The sequence below is a fragment of the Strix uralensis genome, chromosome 1, assembly GCF_047716275.1.
Source record: "Strix uralensis isolate ZFMK-TIS-50842 chromosome 1, bStrUra1, whole genome shotgun sequence".
NCBI classification, from domain to species: Eukaryota; Metazoa; Chordata; class Aves; order Strigiformes; family Strigidae; genus Strix; species Strix uralensis.
In genome coordinates this window covers 34,099,369-34,121,607 of record NC_133972.1, presented here as the reverse complement: position 1 = coordinate 34,121,607, position 22,239 = coordinate 34,099,369, and the positions used below count along the sequence as shown (strand labels likewise).

Sequence of the window (22,239 nt, the reverse complement as noted above, 5' to 3'; positions counted from 1 at the left end):
CACCTTTGGCTTCTCAGGGATGACTTACAAGACAGGTCTTTACTTTCCGTGTGTCTGGATTTGAATTAGCACAAGGAAATTCAAGATCTTACTCTACTCTCTAAATGTCACTTCGATCTGTAAATCGGCTCTATAAAGGTCATTCTGATACAAATCAGAATTATAGTTACTCTTCCTATTTCCCTTGAATGACTTCAAGATCTAGGAAAATGGGAAAAACATACATATCAGATGTCATAGGATCAAAAATATTCTTCATCTGCATCAGGGCAGATCATTCCTTCTTTTGTAGTAATTCTCTTGAAAGACTTATGACCTGACAAATCTAGGAACAGTTACTTTAACCTCACTTACAATAAGATATTCCATGACATATTCCTAGCCTCTTCTAAACCCTCTTGGTGAAACCTGTTGCCATATTATCCATTTTATTCAACAAAGCTTAAATCATGTCATGAAATAGTAGAATGGCAAAATCATTTAACTCCAAACTAGTGAAGGTGCTTGGTTTTGGTACTGGTAATTGTGATCTATTTCTCTCTGAGGGGGCATTCACAGAAGCAATCCCTGAAAATTCTGAATAGACTGCTAGCACAAATACAATTTCATAAAGCAGCTCTGTTCACTGTAATAATGAAACTCTGGCTTCAAGATGGTTGAAACACCAGACAACATTTGAATAATTAAATGGACAAGGACTCCTGACTCCAAACTGCAGGAAGGTTGTTTTGGTTTTTTAAATTCCATTTTATAAATTAGAGCTTTGAAGGAGAAAAAATACAAAATGTAAGTAAAGCTTATCTTTAGCTTCAGGTTGTGAAGTATTTTGCACCTTTTCTCTTGAGGTTGGAGATTCCTCAAGTGAAATAGTACAGAACAGCTCTGAAAGAAATTTGTCCTTTGTTGACCTTTTTGGAAAAGGTAAAAATCAGAGCATAGTTTATGGCTCCTCTCATATTCTTTGGAACTGACATGATCTTCCAGATGTCTCACTATACTGACTATTCCAACCCCCTTTTCCCAGCTTGGAATAGTGAAGCATTCTCTTTCAGAATCTGCTTCCAATGCTCACTTTGGAAATACCTGGCTCCTTACATTTGTTTTGCAGTTGATGTAAATGAAACTGCCATTTGGAATAAAGCTCAGAGGCTGTCTTGACGTGAGTCAAGAATAGTATGATAGAAATCTAGCTCTTCTCAGGATTCAAAGAAGACATTCAATTAGCAACTTTGCTGTGAATGAAAGACGGAACTTCTGGCCTGCAATGCCTCGGACATAAAGACGGCGAGTAAACTAGATTTTTTAAATGCAAAAATCTTTAGAGCAGGTTTCACATTAAATTGACTAAATTCTATGTTTCAGTATCAAGATTTCAAGACTGAAGAGCTTTTCAGAGGTGTCTGACAAACTTCTCTGTCCCAAACACTTAAAATAAGGATCCTCTGGCTTTGTTTGAGAGATCTATTGCTGGAAAAATATTTTTAAGAAAGCCTTTGACTTCTAACATATCTGATATGTCAGCAGTAACTTGAAGTTTAGTAACTGAGCTTAGTGACTGTGTTACTGCATCACTCTCAGATATTTCCATTGTGGAGTACCTTCTTCTCAACCACAGGGTTGTACCTATCTCTTTCTCCTTTGAATATAGCTTTTTTTTTTTCTTAAGTGGCAAAAGCATGCTCTGTATTTCCCAGAAAAAAAGTCCTAACTCAAACAATTCATGAACTGCATGATATATCACATACCAGGATGAAATGGATAGTAGCAAAAGTTTCCACAAACTAAGGAGCAGTGTCTTAAAAGAGGTCACCACTGCACCAAATAATATGCTGAGGAAGATCAGCTGTCTTGGCTACTTAGTCAATCAAGTAATCTTCCATCTATATAGAATAACATAGCATTGTTCAAGAGGCATGAGAGGAATTTAGTGTCTTCCCTTCTTACTGAGGATTCCAGTCTAAAGAAGGCACTTTTCAGGACTGGCAGGAAACGCATAGTCAGAAGAGATGAACAGCAATTACAAACCTCTCTGAGGAATATTCCTCTTAGTTACCACTGATACTTTATAACCAAAAGCTGGCAGTTTCAACAGGCACAAGCCAGGATGCTATTCCTCCAATGAAAGGAAGATCTTTCAAGGCAGCTTACAGAAGAGATGAAGGTCCCTCTTATACCAAAAGAAAAAAACTCTTTACAAAGAAATTTAAAAGGGAGGGAAGGAAAATATGTGCCCCCATCACATTTATAATATGAGGTTATTCTGGACAAGAGTAAGAGTTATGAATCATGAGAACAGAGATTGCAGTGAGAAACACGGCATAACATTCAGAACAGATTCTGAAAACAGCCCACAAGATGGAAACAAGAGTGCTGAGGCAGGGCCAAGATCAGGTTGCTTATCTCTAATCAATAGCCCTGGCAAACTCCAAGAAATAACCTAACACATTTCATAAATCAATAATTTAAATAAAACTTTATTGTCCCCTATGTTCAATGACGTGAACGCGATGTAAAAACGGCAGCTTTCCAATATTTTAACACATCCCTCAAAGAAATGAAAGCTCCTGGTTGTTGGTCCACAAACATAAAATGTTGCAGGCCAACCATTAAGGGGTTTTGAGCCATGCAGCATTAGCAAAATTTTTTGGTGCTACCACATGCAAAACACTCTGGACCTACTCTGGACAGAATTTGGCTAGTTCCACTGAATGTGCAAATGTACCAACTGACATAAATCAACTGCAAAACAACAGGAACAGTATCAGTAAGCAGGTATTACATACAGGAACTCCAGCACTGTGGAGATTTGCATGGCAATATCTGAGTTTGATCACTGGCTCTGAGAATGTTGTTTTAGTTTTAAGTGCTTAATTTCCACTGTAGGTGGAAAAGCTGAAAATGGCCAGAATGCCTAACCAGTTGGGAGCACTCATAAACTGGTATTCCTTAAAACCTGTCCTCTATGAACTCAAATGCATCCCTCAGGACAGTATCCCCACTGAATTCAGTATGAAATTATTTCCTGCACTTACATGCTTAGATGAGAGATCTCTTCCAGGGCTGGTTTTACCTTAGGCAATCATCGTGCTAAATGCAGAAGTAGTTCAAGAGTCAGAGTTCCTTCCTCCAACTGTGTGCCCTCATCAGTGGGATGCAGAGTCCTGACCTCCTTGCCTAGTTTCCTCTAGCCTCTAAGAGTTTTGCTTTCCTGACCACAGAGTGACTAAGGACAGTGCTTTTCCTAGAACAGCCATGAGCATGGCAGTAAGTGCACTCTCCTGGGATGGGATAACTGTAGGTTGCAACTTCCTCATGCTGCGAAGGACCTAAACCCCAGATCTCCCACTCCATGGACGAGTAATTTAAATTACGAGGTTATTACAAGAAGCACTATTTCTGCCACCAACAAAGACAATTCAGGAAAGCCCACAGCATGGTGCAGATACCTGCAGAAAATCAGTCTGCAGGGGTGTGGGTTGAAACTTGTCTGCTTTCTGCATTCCAAATGGCCTTAGACAAGCACAAGCACATAAGCAGTTTGTTTAGCAAGGAAGAAGATGCTAGAGGGCATGTCCAGTAGCGCAGTTTAAGGTATCTGGAAGAGATGGGCCCAAAATCTTAGATTCTTATGCCACTGATTTGCACCTAATTAGGTCACCTGGATTTCCCCGAATTGCTCTCTTGAGCTTAGACTCCTAAATTCTAGAGCAGTCATGCAAGAGGCACCTAAATGGCTTGCTGAATGCTTGCTGTACACACAAGTCCATCAGGGCTCCTGGATTAAGGCAGAACTCAAAAAGACAGTGCATATAATCTCATTGAGCAGCTCAGCAGTAAGAGTGGCTAGAAAGAGGGTGGAGGCTAAGGAAAAGCCCCCTACACAACTCATTAATTCAGAGATATGGTAAGAGGTTGGATTCCCCTCTGTTCATGCACACATATTTCCCTGTAATCATAAATTTTCACTGAGAAGAACGTTTGCTAGAAGACGAGAGAGAAGCAACTGACGTAATTTACATGCGAGTGTTATGTACCTTAGCCATGAGTGTTGTTCCAAAGCCACCTTGATAATTATTAGCAGATGGTACTCCTTCCATCACTCCAGGAACAGGGTTGTATGTGTCGCTTGACCAACAGCGACCTGAGCTCATATTTAGGATTTTGGCCAGCAGCTTTGGGTCAAGGCCTAATCTGTCAAAGGTCAAGGCAGAGAAGTGTTAATGTCAAAATGCACAAGACATGGGTGACTTATTTTATATCTTAGGACGGTACCGTCATTTCTCTCCCTTTATTGTAAGTCATGAAAAATGACAGAGTATTGATATTGGGGGTAGGGATGCCGTATCTTAAATTAAAGAGCATCAATCCACCATTTAACCAGTAGGTTTTCAGAGCTTTTTTCCTTTTGCACTAAGCAAATCCCCTTCACCTAGCAATTTTGGAAGTGCAAGCAAAATAAAGGTTCTCTGAGAACAGTAGTTCCCTTGTATTTCAATTACTAAAAGGCATTCTGTGTTCTGCTACCTACTAGGTCACATACTGGTTCTTCGTATCAAAATTATATTTGCTAAAGCTGAACAAAGTAAAAAAATTCACAAGCAAGTATGGCAGCATGAAAGTACCTGTGTGATGTGTTTATACATGAGTGCTAGTGCATTTTTGATGTAAGCAGGATAATACAAATGATCCTGCTCTTACAATGTGAGCAAAAATGCTACACTTCTCAAAAAATATTGCTATTGTATACATCTGTACATTCTTTCCTTTACTATTCTTAAATCTTCATTATATACTCCTGCTTATGAGGCAAGCGTGCCTCTCACTGTGACATATGTTATCTATTTGCAACAATATATTATAGTTCTGGGTCAACTGTTGATAAGGTTACTGATCCTGATAAAACAAAGCTTGTCCAAGTAGAAACGTCATTTGTCCTATCATGGAGCTGATGGCATAAACTGCTGCTCAATGTAGACCCTGAAAGTTCTTCAGTATTATAGGAAATTAACCCTCTTATGAATTAACATTTATGCTGATATTAAGTTGCAAGAGTAATTTTACACCAATTGCATTTACACCAATGACAAGCAGCAGCAGTTTATCTGGCCCTGTACAATGTTCAGTTATGCTCATGACAAAAAAGAAAGCAAGGGAATTATCTCCAGTAACAATCCAAGATAAGAAAAGGAGATTTTTAAAGGGATATATCACAGCCTTCTATAAAGGTTTTATATAGAAGTCAACACTCTAGCTCTTACACCACAGACTTTTTGCAGATCTGCATAGCCATGGTGATCCTAACACTGCTTCCAGGTGCTGTAGCACTCAAGGTTTTAATTTGTAGGTGAGAAAAGCTCATTACCAATGGAATAGTTGCTAGAATTTATGTCTATTTATTCCAGTAGGCATTTTGGATTTGAAAAACTACATTTAAGACAGTGGGCCCTACAGAATGGTTCTTGTTCCCATAATGGCACGTGTCTCCTGCAATTCTGCCCTCCTAATACAAAGCAAGATCACATTCTGTGCTGCAAAGGTAGCTTTTTAGCGTTACTGCTGTGCACTCTTATTTACGAAATGCTGCAGCAGCCCCTGGAATTCAATAGCAAGTCCCCTGCTGGCCTGAATAGGATCAAGCTTTATTCTCCTCCCCATTTTTTTCCAACCTTCTGACTCAACTGAATGCTTTCAACGGCCATTTCTTTTTTTTTAAAAAAAAGTATTTTCCAGCACCAATATATTTTCACAGTATTTGAATTGCACTTTTATCTTGCATAGTGTATCAACATCTTCATCAAGAGCCACTCTGAATAAGTGCTTTAATAGTAGTCATCCAAAAAACCCACACTGGGAACAGACAATGCCTGAGCTTTCAAATACAGCAAGGTTGCTTTTTTGGCCAAAATATATCTCTTGGTTTGTTTTTTTTCTTATCATTGTTACATCCAGATCAGTATTGTAGTGCCTGCTTGTGCCACATCTAGCTGCATGCAGAGGCCCATAATTACAGCTACGAGTATAACGCAAAATGCATATAACCCTCCCAAAGAATGCTCTTCTTACAGCGGTCCAACTACTTCTCTGTGAAAGTGTACTTTAAAAGATATGTGTGTATTATACAGATATATCTAAAATACTGTCTGCACTAGATCTGGCATACTTTTGCTCTAAGAAATGAAAAAGGAAGATAGTGTCAGTTTAAATCCCTGCTTCTTCAAAATTCATTGCTCTTAAACACCATGCAGATTCTCTTCAGGAGACCTGAACCTAATTTTTTTTTTTCTCCTTTGCAGCAAGTGTATCATTAATAAGAGCAAGTTAGAAGTGCTTTGCATTTCATCTTTCTGAGGATTCATCCACTGGTGCATATATAACTGACAGTTAAAATTAGACGTGTATTAAAATCAGTTACTGAAGAAGTCCTCTGTCTTCCAGTGTGCCCAAAGCTTGTAATGGTCTGAAACCGGCTAGAATATACAGTAATTGTCATTCAGTGAGAGTCTATCCTAGAAAGTCATGCTTCAGTGGAGAAGACTGAGTTTCCATTTGAAATCAACAAATTAATCCAAGACAGGTATCTGAAAGGGCAAGTTTAATAGGAAGCAGCTACTGGGCTCTCAACCATGATAAAATGTTATTGCTGTTTCCCTGTAAATTGGCTGGGAACATATGATACTCTCTGCATAAGAGCTCCATCGCTGTTCAAGAGATATACTGCTCAAGCTATCAAAATGATGACAGTCTGCCAGTCCCCATAACAACTTGCCATTGGATGTGGCAAGAGCTTGTGCATGCACGTGTGAATTTACAATTACCAAAATGTTTTTCTCCCTTATAAGCAGAAAAGAAGCCCATGTATTAACTGTACTTATAATAAAGCAAAAACAATTGCTTCCCTCAAATCAATGCTTCTTCGATAACATTCCTAATGAACTGAACAGCAGGAACTCAGCAACAGACCAAACCAAATGGTTAAAATAGGATCCCTGCTCAAAACTCAAGTTTTGCTGAGCTTTGATAAAACCACGTACAGAAATTTTCATACACTCCTCCAAGAGTTCAGTCTGGAACAGACAGAAAAATTGAAATGGCATATCACAAAAAAGATACATCCTGATTTCATTTTAAGGTGTAACAACTGAAGTAGCTCAACTGTTGAGAGTTTCCCATCTCAAGATGCTTCAGATAAATACCATATGAAGTTGCAAATATTCAAGCAGAACCTCAGGACCCTTCTATCACAGCTAAAAATGACTTTGCCATTGGCATTTTAAACAAGGTAAGTGCTTTCGAGTGTCATTACTATCCTTCACAAGACTTAGCTATAGTCCCATGCCAAAGACAGCAGAGCCACAGTGCTCTTGGAGGAATTATTTTGCCAGGTACTCTTTCTAAAATTTGCAGTGGGGATGTGCCCAGGGCTAATCATCCCTCAGCCTGGAGCATACGCTCCTCTCTATGCTGTTGACTCCCATTTCTGCTCATGTCTTCCATCTACAGCTCAGGGGTGCCCACAGAAACCAGATCTAGAGACTGAAACCATGTTTAGACTCAGCATCAGAGGGCAAAGTTCTTTTACCATCTTTTCACCTTACGTATCTAAAAAAGCAGGCACAAATCCATATACAGTAAAATTGCTTAGGGAAGAGCTGTATTTGCAGCTTTTGGCATAAGTCTGGGTGACACTGCAGTCCCTCCTCATAGAGATGACTTTCTCTGCTGTTGGACGTACAAAAGTGATTTTGCAGTGAGATTACTGCCATAGAGCCCTTACTGGTCTCCTGGTCCCTTATATCCCAACCATATTGAGCAATCTTGCCCTGCCTTGTGTCACCCCATAAGCCCTTCCCTGAGTCTGTGCAGGCAGTTCTGAAAGGACCGCAAACTGCCTGATAGGCAGAAACTTCCATCTGACCTAAACACAAACCAGGTATCAGCAATATTTCATTTCCGAGCTTTATTTTGCTAGTATTAGATAGACATTGTTTCACTGGAACTCAGGGCTCAGTAAAAGAAAGTTACCGACACTGAGATGATCAGCAAAAAGAAAAAGAAAAATAGTCTTTGGCTGTGGACAGATCACTTAATGCGTTATTTTTTATTTGTGAAGTTTACATTTACTCTGTGTGTTGGTTTGACACAGTAAGTCACTACAGTATTTTGCAATATGCACATTATCCGTAAAACTGTATAGCAAAATCTACTCAAGATTTTTCTACTTATAAGTTGCACTATCATGCTAGAAAAAAAGAGAATATAAATGACAATGTGAACTCATTTCCAGAACGTCTGCCACACTTTCTTTTAGTAGCAACATTCATAAAGCATCAGGAAATTAATGGAAAAAACAAAACATAACAAAACAAGCATTTCAGTGGTCAGAACTCAGGATGGATTTTTTTTTTTAAATTAGTTTTGGAATCTAAACCAAATCACTTTCAGTGAAAAGGGACATCTTCATTAGTAAATGAAGATGATCAGTAAATAAAGATGATGTTAGTGTAAAGCAGAAAAGAAGTGGAATATAAATGCAGAAATTACATAGCAATATTGCCTGTTTTTCTGGGAGTTTATTGTGGAATTTTTGCTCATTAATATCAGTTTTCCTTCCTCACCACATCCTATTTGTTACTTATGTTGTAGTTTGGAAAAATTCTATAATTTCAAATATAAAATAAACAAAACAATAGCAGACAATTTAAAAATCTGAAATGAATATAACAGTAACTCTGCTTCAGAAAACAAAAATTTAGGCTGCATTGTCTATGAAAACATTAGAGAAGAAGTGGTTTATTAATAGAATTAATATCATTATTGTTTTGAAGACTTAAGCTCAGAGTATATATTGGTTTCTGTAAGGTGCTGTAATATGACTTTCCAGTTACATCTAGTTCAGTCAGCAATATTTTGAATAATTAATTATCCAAAGTCCATAAAACTCAAGATTTAAATGATGTAGCAGATATACACAATGTATGACATGAAGATATTTTATGTTCTATCTAAAAGTTAAGAACATGTCTGAGCTCATATTATGAATTTTTTAGATTTCCAGTGTCCTTTACCATTATTAGGTCATAGTCAGACTTTCTTCACCAGATATGCATCAATCTAATAAATCAAGTTCAGCTTCCTACTCTCTCCAGTCTAGGCAGCCACACTATCCTTTGAGTTTTAGACTTGAAAAAAAGAAATTTGTACACACCAAAAGTGTAAAGCTCTTGTTCTAGTTATAAGCAGAAGTCATCTTCTCCAGGATTTAAATTGCAGCACATTAAAATCAATACAAGGGTTCTAAATTACTTCATAAGGCTTCAAATTACTGCCTCTGTCTTAAATCTCATGCAGTTTCAGACTAAATGAGATTCAGCTCTTTGTATAATTCAGGTTACAATCAGTAGGATTCTTCTACAGTAAGTACAGTTCCTTCTTGATTATCATGATTGTAGGGTAGGAAGGTTTGTATATTGCCCCCTTCACACTGGATTTTTGCTTACAAATGTTGTATACAAATTCAGCCAAAATTTAAACTGGAAAAGGACAAAATGAAAAATGAAAATTCTAAACACCTTCAAGCTACAGTGACTGCAGACATCAACTCATTCTGCACAGGGCTTACACGCCCAGAATATCTGTCTTCCAAACGTCTTGATTTTATTCTATCTTCAATTTTAACTCTAATCATTCCTACAAATGTAGATAAAAATATAATGAAAAATCAGTTGCATATGCTTTATTAAGTGAACCATGACTTAAAACAGAACCTGATGAAAGCTTTACACTACACTGGATTACAATAGTTGTAAACAATGCTACTGTTTTTATTACGGCTTGATGCAGACATGCTTCAGTATCTTACAGGCTCTCAATTTTAAAATGTAAATGGTACAGGATATTGATAAACCAATTAGCACTGATGCAAAGCAAATTCCTCTTTTATCTCAATTACAACATGACAACTTAATAGGTCAAGATAGTCTAACATCTGAGACAAGGGCAATTCAATAAAACAACTGCATCTTGATATGGTAATTAAGAGGAAATGTGAATCCATTACATTGCCTTGTGTATGTGTGCATATGTAGGCGTTCTTTTTTATTTATTTAAACATTTGATGCCCTCTTGCTGTTTTTATAGTGTAGCAAATCCACATGAACACACGGTCTAAAGCCCACTTGATAAGTATCTACAATATCTGTAGTTTTAGCAGGCCAATTTTAAGGATGCTACTGTGCAGATAAATAATTCATGAAGAGCCCTTAAAAGATACACAGTTGCAAGATAATCTCTTCAAACATAGGACTTCTCTGTCTATAAATTTGCAAATGATTTAGATCTGGCTAGAAGAATTTATTAAAGGTTCAAATACTGTGATTCTGAACTGGTACTTTCATGCACTCTATTGGGAAAAAACCCCAAAATCTCAAAGACCACAGCAAAATAAATAGGTTACAATTGGAAAGGAAAAATAATTTTGTTTGACTATGTTGCCACTTACAAGTCAGACATACCACCTGCTAGAAAAGAAATGGTACTCTTAGCATGGATAAAAGTGTAGTGGAGCATACTCCAGCTTTTTGACGAAGTAGGAGTTTTTGCAATTAGGACAAACCGCAGTGGTAAAGTCGAACAGAAAGGTAGATTTTCTTTTTTATGCTTTGATCTTAATTTGATATACACACTGTACTAGAAGTTTTACTTTACAATATATTTTGGAACAATTTAACAAAGTAAACAAAGCCAATGAGCCATATGGGAGTATAATACTCTGAATACACTAGCTTAGAATACAAACAAAAAGTTACCTCTATATTGCCTCTGCATGTTCATAATGCATGACAAACATCACTGTACATTGCACTACAGCAGAACAAATGAACTGTTAACTTCAGATGCAGAATGCAACAACCTATACAGCAAATACAGGAGAATATTTCTGTTCTGAAGAGTCCTACTTTAGTTAAATAATCCCTTTAGCATGTTAATGGCTTTATAAGAGAACTTCTGGCAAAAGTTTATCTATGCCATCTAATCATCATTGTCTCAGGGAAAGTCAACTGTAAAACACAAAAACTCTTAACAGAAAAAATGAATCAGTCCAATACAAAAATCAAGCAAACCTGATTCCAAGATTCATAGCCTCAGCAGTTCCAATCATACTGATGGCCAAGAGCATGTTGTTGCAGATCTTTGCGGCCTGAAAATAAGTTAAACCATCAATTAGTTTCTGCATTTTCATAGACATAACATGTAGGAATCTTCTTTAACTAGGTCTGGGACAGTATGATCAAATACATTCTGACAGCTCTCTTCTAAAGGTAGCACCAGTAAGAACAGATTTATGATAGTATAAAGTCAATGAAAGCTGCCCTATGGTTTCTTCAGAGATTAGGAAATACTTTTTCTTAGTACAGGAGCTCAGTTAGAATACATGGCATGTAGGAGCTCTTTGTTCTCCAGCACATTCAGAAAATCTAATTTTAGAAGAAACAAAATTAAAATCTGTGTCCTCTAAGAAGTATCATCTCAACAATCCAATGTGGAGAAGCACCCGGTCAGATGTTTTGGTACTAAGCTGTACAACATGCTGGAGAAGAATGTCATGAGGTTATTTTATAAACACATAGTTGAAGACAAGTAAACAAGCAAACAAGTACAAAGATAGATTATAGACAGACGCATTTAGTTCTGGAATAAAAGAGTAGGTACCATTAAAGAAAAACAAAGCATCAAAAATAAAAGACCGAGGTAACTAGAAACACCTCAGGAAGCATTACCTGTCCGGTTCCAACCTCTCCACAGTAGACCACATTAGAACCCATGCATGTCAGCAACTCTTTGGCAGCATCAAATTCTTGTTCCACTCCACCAACCATGAAAGTAAGATTTCCAGCTCGAGCAGCTCCAACACCTGAATCAAGACAACATTGGACTTAATATCACTATTTAAAAAAACCCCTTAAGTAGTCTATCTTACCAGTAAGGGTCTGATGACGTAAAATTTATGTGCTTAATACTGCACTTATGATGAATCTCTCAAAGTATATGTAAAAGTTAGTCTATAGTCCCAGTACTTACAGAATCAGAGATCTTAATTCTCAAATGTTTGATGAAGATAAAGCCACCTTATCTTTCAGGCATACTAGTAGATAAACAATTCACAAGACTTACAGAAAACTGGCAATGTCACTCTATAGTTTCATATGAAGAAACAATGAATCCTTTCTGCAACTTTGCACCCCACAGAATTCACTGAATCTGAATTACTAAATAAAACTTGTTTTGCCAAACTGCTCTTCACATACAACTATTGACAAACTATTGCTCAAAGTTAACTCTGCTTTTATCAGCTTTTCAAAACCTAAGCTAATTTTTATCAATGCTTCCCGATTTTCATGTAATTGAACATCTAAAAGACACAGGCATATAAAACCAAGCGTTCTGAATCTCTGCAGTTTATTATGTTTCTAATCTGAAGCAAAATTTTACTTAATTTGACCAACTTTGAGTTAGTTTCCTACACAAAACTTAATACATATACAACGATGTAAAGAACTATGTAAAAAAAAAATGAAAAAATGATTCACATACACACACACACACACTATTCCCAGTTTTATTCCTATAAGGCTGTCTTGTCTTTATCACAGGTCAGTAAGCACACACCACAGTTCTTTGATTATACAGTTCCTAAGAACAAAACCAGCAAATTTTTCATGTGATATTTATCACCTCCATGAAATATTCCTTAGAAGAAGCCTAATTCTAATATGAATTACTCATACATCCTTAATCTCCTCATCCCCAACATTTAATGGGTAGAACTGCTAGAAAAATTTGGCCCAAACTGATGGACACATCAGCTTCCTCACTATTTTTCATTTTAGCAAGAAGCATAGCCACTATAAATTTTCTGGGCTATGCATCAAACTTCATCCTGTTAGGATGTACAGCTGCAGCATAACGACCTACTTTCAAATTAAACGTGCTCAACTAGGTACAAGTGTTCTTACAATCAGAATGTCCAAGTGAAACAGTTTGTTCTTCCACCACGTGATGGACCATTTTGTTTCCACAGTAAGGCAGGCTGCTCTCCAGCTATGGTTCACTGTTCTTTGTCATCAACTAGCTACCATTAAACATTAATAAATGTTTCTATTGAAATAGTTTCCAGAGAGTAACTGGAACTGCCTTCACTGAGCTAGATGTTGTGTAGCTACAAATGAAAATGTGCTCTTAAAAAGCTTATCAGTTGAAGACAGAGCTTTTTTTTTAAAAAAACAACCAAATAAAAAAATACAGTCTAACCTCAAATAACAAAAAAAAAAAAATCATTCTGTTAGAAATACATCCCACTTAAACAGGTCACTTCTGTTTTCCTTGTTCCCCATTAATAAATGAAATTATGCAATAAAAAACAATAGAAAGAAAAAAATAAGGCCACAACTAAGCACCATCACAACCAAGTTTGTACACAAAATTTCTGATAAAGTGGGCAACCATAGCAGGATAATCAGAGCTTCTCTCAACTTAAAGCCTTAAGCCCATGTAAGTGCTGTGCCACAGCTAAAGAATAAAGTGGTCAGTATTGGATTTGCTTTCCAACATCAAGGACAGTTACTCTGCAGCTCCTCAACCTGAAGAATTCAAAGAATTTTTGTTTGCTTTCCTATAAAAATTTCCATTGATGCACTGTCTCCTTGCAACTGCTCTGTGTGACTATGTCTACAGATGCCCCTATCTGTATCTGTCAAGCATTTATTTCCCCCATCCTGCCTTCCAACCTACACCATCTTTTGAAGTCACTGAAGAATTTCAGACAAATTTGACAGATCAAGGTCTCAAAAATAGTAAATATCTACCAATTATGTGAAAATAGGCAACAGAGTAGAGGAAAGAGGCTCCTCCTGATGAAGTAGCTGCTCAACATATATTACAACCTAAAATCACAGAATTGCAGGATTGCTGGGGCTAGAAGGGACATCTCAAGATTATGTAGTTCAACCCCCCTGCTCCAGCAGGGTCAACTGGAGCAGGTTGCCCAGGACCGTGTCCAATCAGCTTTTGAATATGTCCAAGGATGGAGACTCCACAGCCTCTCTAGGCAACTTCTTCCACCATTTGACTACCTTCACAGTAAAAAAGTGTTTTCTTGTGTTTCAAATGGAGTTTCATGTGTTTTAATTTGTGCCCATTGCCTCTTGTCCTGTCACTGGGCACTACTGGTCTAGCTCCCTCTTCTTCATTCTCTCCAATCAGGTTTTTATACACATTCATAAGATCCCCTCTGAGCCTTCTCTTCATGCTAGAAAGTCTCAGCTCTCAGTCTCTCCTCATGTGAAAGATGCTCCAGTCTCTTCATCATCTTCACTCCAGTAAATCTGTATCTTTCTTGTACTGGTGAGTCCAGAACTGGAGCATCCAGAACTCAGTTAAATCCCAAGTTCAAAAAAAAACTTAAAAAAAAATCAGTCTATATATACAACACTGTCGAGGTACTGAAATATCTACAATGGTAAAGATCTTTCTGCTCAGTTTGAGAGACACCCTATTTGCAGCCAACCCTTAATCTCACTTGAACAACTCCTCCCTGGGCAACTCACAGGAACTGGGCTAAGAGCAAAGCCTAGATTTAGAGCTAACACAAACAGGTCATTGTCATTTTGTTGGCTACCAGTTTACTATGTACATGACCGCAAAGATTGCTACATTAATAAACACAATGATTTTCATTCCATTCCTCTAGCTATTTTTATTCAAACCACATAATGGCCTTTACAGGCCTAATCCTGTGATCTGACCTGCAGCAAATTAAGTAGACAATTTAAGTCAAAGCTTACAAACAAAATCCAGTACTATCCATCATAGGTCAATAGCCTTGTATCTGGATTACAGACTGCTAAATAGCTTCAGAGAATCATTTATTAGAGCAAAATTAATGCTGACAATAGTTTTCAGCTGGTTAATCTTCTGACAGCTGCACTCTCTCACTTGTTCAAACACTTACATTTCAAGTAGAAAAAATAAATTAGTTAAGAGGAAAAAAGAGCAATTTGTTGTATAATGCAGAAGGCTTGGAAAATTATCTTTTTAAAAACAAAAACCAGTTTACTTCATGGTAAATTTTATCATCTAGGGTCCTTGCCAACTATCAGCTCTTTTATCAGAATTAAACAAGCAACATAGCAAATCTATAACACTGGCAATTTAAAAAAAAATTGGCAGGGCATCTAGAGGAACAAGAACTGTAACTTCAGCTAAAAATAGAAATAAAAAATCATTAGATAAGAATGCACAGCTTTATTTCACAAACACAGATTCCATACCAACAATACAAGCCAGTAAAAGAGAGCAATGGAGAAAGCAGAGCAGCTAATGTAATTTTCAAAAGTTAATGATTATTTTTCATCTTTTGATTTTTTTTAAAGATCTCTTACCACCTGAGATAGTGCTTTATGTACCACTGCTGATTAGGGCCAAAAGTCCTTCAGAATCTAGTTGTTCTCTCTAAAATACAAAAAGCCTCTTCCCATCCTCAGGGAATGGTTTTCTGAGAAACTGTATTTGTAATTAGCATGTGTAAGATTTCCTCCGCTGCAAAGCAAGATTGCTGGAGCCCATGGCTGCAGTCCTACACTGAGCTTCTCTAGGATGATCTCCCCAAACCTGTGTGCAGAATCCTTTAAGGAGGTCACACCGGCAGATCCCACAGAGCAGCTCAACTCCAAGTCAATAGGTCATAACACCATCAGAGTTTTTTCCAGACATATAAACTGACAGGAATAGGTTTGCAGATAAATATAAGAGATCTAGCTAGTGGAGGGGCATGCAGAAAAATGAATCTGGGAAAAAGCATGGTGAGAAGTTATACAGTAGCACTGCAGTATGGCATACCCACTCAGGAGATGGGTTTCCCACTTGGGTACTAGAAGGTTTTGGATTAAGATCTGAAAAATTAATTTATTTTATCAGAAGAGGTACATAAAGAACTGCTCTTCAAAGCATCCTGTCACATCTGGCTGAGCTATTTGTGGGGCAAGGATTAGTTCAATCCACGTGCTTCTCACTTTGATCGCCAATGGATTGCTCAGTGAATCTGATGCAGAGTGGTTCCTGAGTTCAAAATTTTAGATGAAAAAGTGAATGGAGGCTTAGGAGCCCTCATATGACAACAGCAACTGGTTGCAGCTATCCTGGGACAGTTTGGAGATGACCTCAAGTTTTAGCCTCCAGGCCAGGCAGTCTAGTAGCCACCACACCCTTCCATATTCACTTTTCTGTGTTTATTACAACAGTATTTAACATGGTGGAAGAAGCCTTGTAATTTGCCATTGATGTTTCCAGTTTGGGAAAAAAAAAAAAAGTCTTACCTTTGTAGCTACATCATAAAGCAGCTTGGTTTCAGTTTGTTTATTATTAAGAATACAATTTGCTAGAAAAAAGATGTTAATGTAAAGATGTTACATGAAAGTATCTGCTATTGGTTCCAGTTTTATTACGCTTCTATAAGAAGAGCAGAGTGCAGATGAGTTAAAAAGAAGTATTATAAGGCTACATATTACAGCACCGATGCTGAAAGTTACACTGCTGAAAACACAGGACACCCAAGCATATCCCTGTGCTAAAATATTTAAACCACTGTTGGTTGCACCTGCAGTTAAAAAAAATTTGTTGCTGACAAAGTTGAGAAGAAAAACTGAAACGATATGAATATAGCTGCTTCAGAGACTCCAAAGGATAAGCTGGAGATAACGGCTATAACATTGAAAAGCTTAGGCAAAAAACCATCCATTTTGTAATTTTTCTATTCAACATGTAGTCTATCGAGCAATTTTAACAACTAATTTTGTGATCTAAACTGGATTAAAAAATAAACAAGAAAAACAGTGCTAGAGGTTTAATCCTCTCTCCTATTTTACAATGTTGCACTCTCAAGCCTAATAGCCTGTTAGGCTTTGGGAACTGCAAGGGAACACTGGTCCTTTATTCGGTTATTTTTGCAAAAAATGTAGTTTAAGCAACCATAGTTGCCTCAGAAAAGCAGTTTCTTGTCATGTTTGCTCTCTTTCAGATAGGTTGAAGTTGAGAGCCTGCATCTGTGTATCTTGTGTGTATGTGTTTTTAAGCACTAAGCAGTTCTTCTTAAGTATCCGCCAGCTCTCATGAAATACTTTGTCTTTTGCAACTCACAAAAAGTTGAACCAAGATACACAAGGATAGACTGAAAAGGTTACTATTGTTTTGCTACATATATAAATGCAAAACCAATTAAAAGGAATGTAAAAGCAAAATCAGCTGCAAATCCCTACTGGAAATAAAAGCAGAATATTTAAAATCAGACTATAAATTTAAAATAACCACTAGGAGACTAGTTATTTTATAAAATATAAATAGGGTATCAACTTTTCCTATTTGCTTCATAGACACTGTCTGCCATCCTCAATCTATTTCCAGGAAACAAGTAAACAGAACAGTCTCAGAAAAAAACCCCCACAACACACCACCACTCAAAGGGCTTGTGTTTCTCCCTATTATAATAATCAGCTTCAAAGCTAGACCTATGAAGCTATTCTGCTGCTGTATAACTAAAACACAGTAAATCACTTAATTTGCTCAAAAGAACTTAAATGTTTTAACCAGTCTGCCATCAGCAGAGATAAAGAAGAGGGCCGATGGGACCGGGCTGCAATGTGAGCCGTCTTTAAAATGCAATTGTTCTAATCATTTTCTACAGATGCAGCCTCACAAGGGGCTGCTGTCACAGGGACCATTTACGACTTGTTATGGTGTCTCTATTGTTTACCAGAGACATTCGCTAAAAAGGCGACAGCTGGGACAGAAAGCTGCTCCTCAACGAACAATATAATCCCGTGAAAGTAATCAACAAATTTAAGGGTGTTAATTAACTTTACACTTTATCATGTTCAATTAGTTGTCCTTTCTCGAAAAGATTGCCATGCACAATCGGTTTAGAGCGTGCCATGTTTGATTTGTAAGTGATCACTGTTTCTGTTTCAAAGTCCATGTCAGATGTTCTCTTGGGTTTTGGTGACACAGATGAATGGCTCCGCACATGTTAGGGGGTGATCTGGTTTAACATAAACCAGCATAACATAACCCCTTGTTAACGTATCGCTGGCCTTTCCAGAGCAAGAACAGAAATGCCCGCGGATGCACACATACATGCACAAAACCTCTGCAGCAGCACCACAGACGACGAGTCAAAGTTTTGTTTTTGCTGAAACGCAAAGACACAAATAAATGGGCAATTTTTCATCATTATATCTCAAAGCAAGACTTGTCTTTTAGGGGCACGTTTGGGATCATTTCTTCCCAGCAAGATCCCTAGTTCTGCCACATTATACACTATGCACAAGTGCCTTCGTACATTTTACATAACGCACACTGCCTTTTCTAATGGCAGCTGAGCAAATGCTGGGTAGATGCACTAAGTTCTTGTGTATATCAAATTCTGGGGCGGCTTTTAAATGCCTGTACTGCATTTATAATGGCGGGGATTCTAGAAGAAAGTTGAATTAATCTATAATTAAAATTTGCCATTTTCCCTTTAACGCAACATTCTAGCTTGCTAATGGGACAAGGCAAAGCTCATGATGAAGCGACAACGTACTTGGAAGTGCACCTTAATGAAAGTCATTGCTGTTTCACTTTTCTGATAAATAGAGCTTTGCATCACCATACCTCATAAACTAGTGATGTTTGAACAAAAATGGAAATGGAGGTTCAGGTCAGTGCTTTGAAGATTTATACGAGCACTCCATATTACTCCAGACAAAAGCGTGCTTAAGGAAGTAGAAGAATCTCTTTTACAGCATAATCCAATTATACAATTTGTTAGATTATGACTGTACAAAGGAAAAAACCTAGTGGATTTTTATTCTGCAGCAACAGGCAAATTAAATACACATTATCATCATTATTTAAGCAGTTACATTTGTACATAAAAACAAACTGCAAAAAACAAAACAAAATAAAAATGCAAAGAAAGCCCAATGGAAAAGTTGTTAACTCTGAAAGCTAATAATGGACTAGGTTAAATATTTAAGAGGAAATTATAGACTATATCACAAATAGCTGAAACCACAAAACAAAGCAGTAGAAAACATTAGTTTTCTGCTAGGAAGAAGATCTGCAGGGAGAAGGGAAGCGGTCGATAGATCCTTAAATTGGACGCAATAGCTGTTCTTCTATCCCAAGTTGGCAGCTGCTACATTTGCAGACCTGGTTCATTATTTACCCATAATGACCATCAAGCTCCAGTCAAAGTCAGATCACAACAACTGTCAGCAGCTCTTTTAATTAGCCTTGTTTGAATTCAGATAAATATCACAATGGCCCAGCTTCTGCTGAAAAAGCAACAGAAGACTGCAAGGAATAAGCTGCTCTGACTTCCTAACAAACAGTATTGTGAAAAAGTCCAGAGAACAAAAGTTTATTTTTTTTTTTAATTGAGGAAGGGATGATGATGTGCACATTATTATTTTTCCCTCACGCAGTATTCATATCATGACCAACAATTCTTGTTTATGGGCAAATTTGTGCATTTCAAATGCCAACTCAAAGTGTTACTCCACAATCTAAAAGGTAAACTTTAAGAGATGGTTTACAGGTACTAATTAAATCTCTAACCTCTGTGAAATAGTACGTTTTGAAAAACTGAATCAGAATTAAGGAATGCACATATTAACAGGATTATCCTCTCTCCTAATTTATCTCCTTCTGTTTGTTTATCCTCAGGGAACATAATCTTCTGTTGCATCAAGCCACTCTCATTCTCCCTGTGTCAGCAGCAGAATAATAATTCCCTCCTCCTCCTCCATCCCCCCCCCCCTCCCACAAGCACAGGCAAGAATGAAGACGAGTGATCAGACTGTGTGCATCAGCATTAATGCTCCATGCAGCTATTTTCCTAGCAGTAGCAGAGACTGAAAGAAAGATGCAAGAGAGGTGCGCAATATGCTACCTGTTCTGGGCAGCCCAGCATGAGAGGGAGTAATTAAACAGATTTTGCCTCCTAGAATAATATTAAGGTAGAAGATGCCACCAGAGACTGCTTTAATAGCCTTTCTTTAGTACTCCCCTTGCTGTCACAGTTGGGTCCCTATTTTGGTAGGTGCTGTCCAAAGACAAAAGACAGTACCAAACTCTCCAGTCCCACATGCTAATCTGAGAAGTGTTGCTGTTGCAAGGATCCTCGGGGGCCTCAAGGAGAACATACTTAGGGATTTTCATGAATCATAAGGATACACATATATAAACAATAGGTACATACATGTGTTACAGTAATAGAGAATATCACTTTTGGGCACAGAAAAAATGATGTAAACATCATCAGGAGCTGAAGGTAGAAAGTACTGTAGAGGCAGGATAAAGAACTGATTAAACAAAATGGGCAAAATGGTAATAAGAAGTGTTATGCTCTTAAAGGAAGCCTTGAGTGGAGTTGTATAGGGATTAGTACTTGAACTTGGCCATGGATGTCAGAATAAAAATCTTCAGTCTGATTTAGATGTATTATAGAAGGATGCCAAAACGCAGAAAAGAATATGCCTTCTTAATAAATCATGCAAAAACTAAGTAGAAGCTGTTGTTAAGGCAGTTTAATATGATGGGAATGCACCAAGAAAATTTTACGAGATGGTATTAAGTAGCAACTGATGCCTCCAAAAGGATTAGCCAAAGAAAATAAGTTGCAAAAGGCAAATACACACAGGAGATACTTTAACTTTTTCAACAGAAGTACAAGCTGAAAGGCCTGATGAGATCGTTCTGTCTGCAGCAGTTTTTTTAAAAGCATTACATTTATTTCTAGTCATTATAATGCCAAGGAGAAATAGCAAAGCACCTGAAAAGTTACCAAGTAAAAAGGCTAACAGCACTGCAATACAAAAGGAAATAAAGTACAATTGATTAAATTATTTGCTTATTTTTAATACCAAAACACTGTATCAAATAATTTAAAAACAGTAGTTCATGCCAGTCATCTTTCCTATTCTCTCCCTTTAATCCATACTCCACCATAAAAGCCCTAGACAAGAGAAAAAGCCCTTAGGTGTTCTTTCTGGAGTATCAGATTTAGCTACTCCTTTATCCATCCCTAATATTTAGATATATGTTCTAAATCTCATTCGGGGCTGCAGACCTATAGGGAAATATTAAAGCTTAACGACAACAATCGCAAGTATCTACAGTTCTGGACAGAAAAACTGACTAAACTCTTTAGCACAGTTCAAAACAAGTATCTCATTTTTTATCTGAATATTAGCAAGAAGGCTGGACAGCCAGTGAAGAACAGGAGCAGTATTTTCCACATATCCAAGATACCAAAGTTTCAAAGCAGACTTGAGGACAGTCCAAATGTAAAGCACGTGGCACTAAGCTATCTGGTTAACCACTGCTAGGTTCTGAGTAAGCACAGCATCAAGTACAAGGGAAATAATAAATACGAGAGAAACAAAGAAAATAACCCATTATCTTCTTGCCCAGCACCACTGTTCTAATTTCTAGTCTTTTAGGGGAAGTCCAAAAATGAAACACAAATATTCGCACAGCTTCTCAGCTACATGGGCCAGTGTTAACCCTCCACACAACTAAAATTCAGCAGATGGGTTCTAGCACAATTCCCATCTTGCCTGGATAAGGCTTCAAGTCCTAGAAATAAAACTTCATCTCAATCACATAGCACAAAAACAGGAATAATTTTTGTCTGGCATTAGAAAGGTGACAGAGCTGCATATTTAACACCCACTGAAGTCATCACAAGCCCACCTTCTTCAGAAGCTTCCACTCTACGCAGGTCAGCAACCAGAAAACAGACTGTTACGGGACTTCAGGAGAAAAAGCTGAAAGATGAACATTTATAATGTCCCCTTAGAAAAAGAGAAGGTAAAATCCCAGAAGAGCTATTCTATCTGCTCTAACTAGAATCCACAGACAATACCAAAATGAACAGCAACACTAAAACCCAAAAAGCTTATGAGATAGCAAAAGCCAGAAACAGAACCAACAGTCCACCTTGGCATCGCAGCTTTTCACATCTGTTTTGACCAAGCAACATACATGCAAATTCATGACCAACGAAACCAGATGTGTGGCCAACCTTGCTGAGCTCTGTAAATTACGAAAAGCAGTTAGCCATACGCCACCCCGTTTGCAGATTTTCTTAGTTGGACTTGAATGTCTCTATCTGGAAAGTATGAAATACTCACATATTGTACC

The 22,239-nt window shown here is 37.5% G+C and overlaps 1 protein-coding gene across 2 annotated transcripts in view; it reads right to left on the bottom strand.

Moving 5' to 3' along the window:
- HIBADH (3-hydroxyisobutyrate dehydrogenase) overlaps positions 1 to 22,239 on the bottom strand; it is an 85,915-nt gene that overhangs the window by 2,259 nt on the left and 61,417 nt on the right. For both annotated transcript variants that reach the window (XM_074862057.1, XM_074862065.1), the window contains 3 exons: positions 11,778 to 11,911; positions 11,121 to 11,197; positions 4,035 to 4,191 (listed from right to left, as the gene is read on the bottom strand). In XM_074862057.1, coding sequence (XP_074718158.1) covers positions 4,035 to 4,191; positions 11,121 to 11,197; positions 11,778 to 11,911 — 368 coding nt within the window. The remainder of the gene's footprint in view (positions 1 to 4,034; positions 4,192 to 11,120; positions 11,198 to 11,777; positions 11,912 to 22,239) is intronic.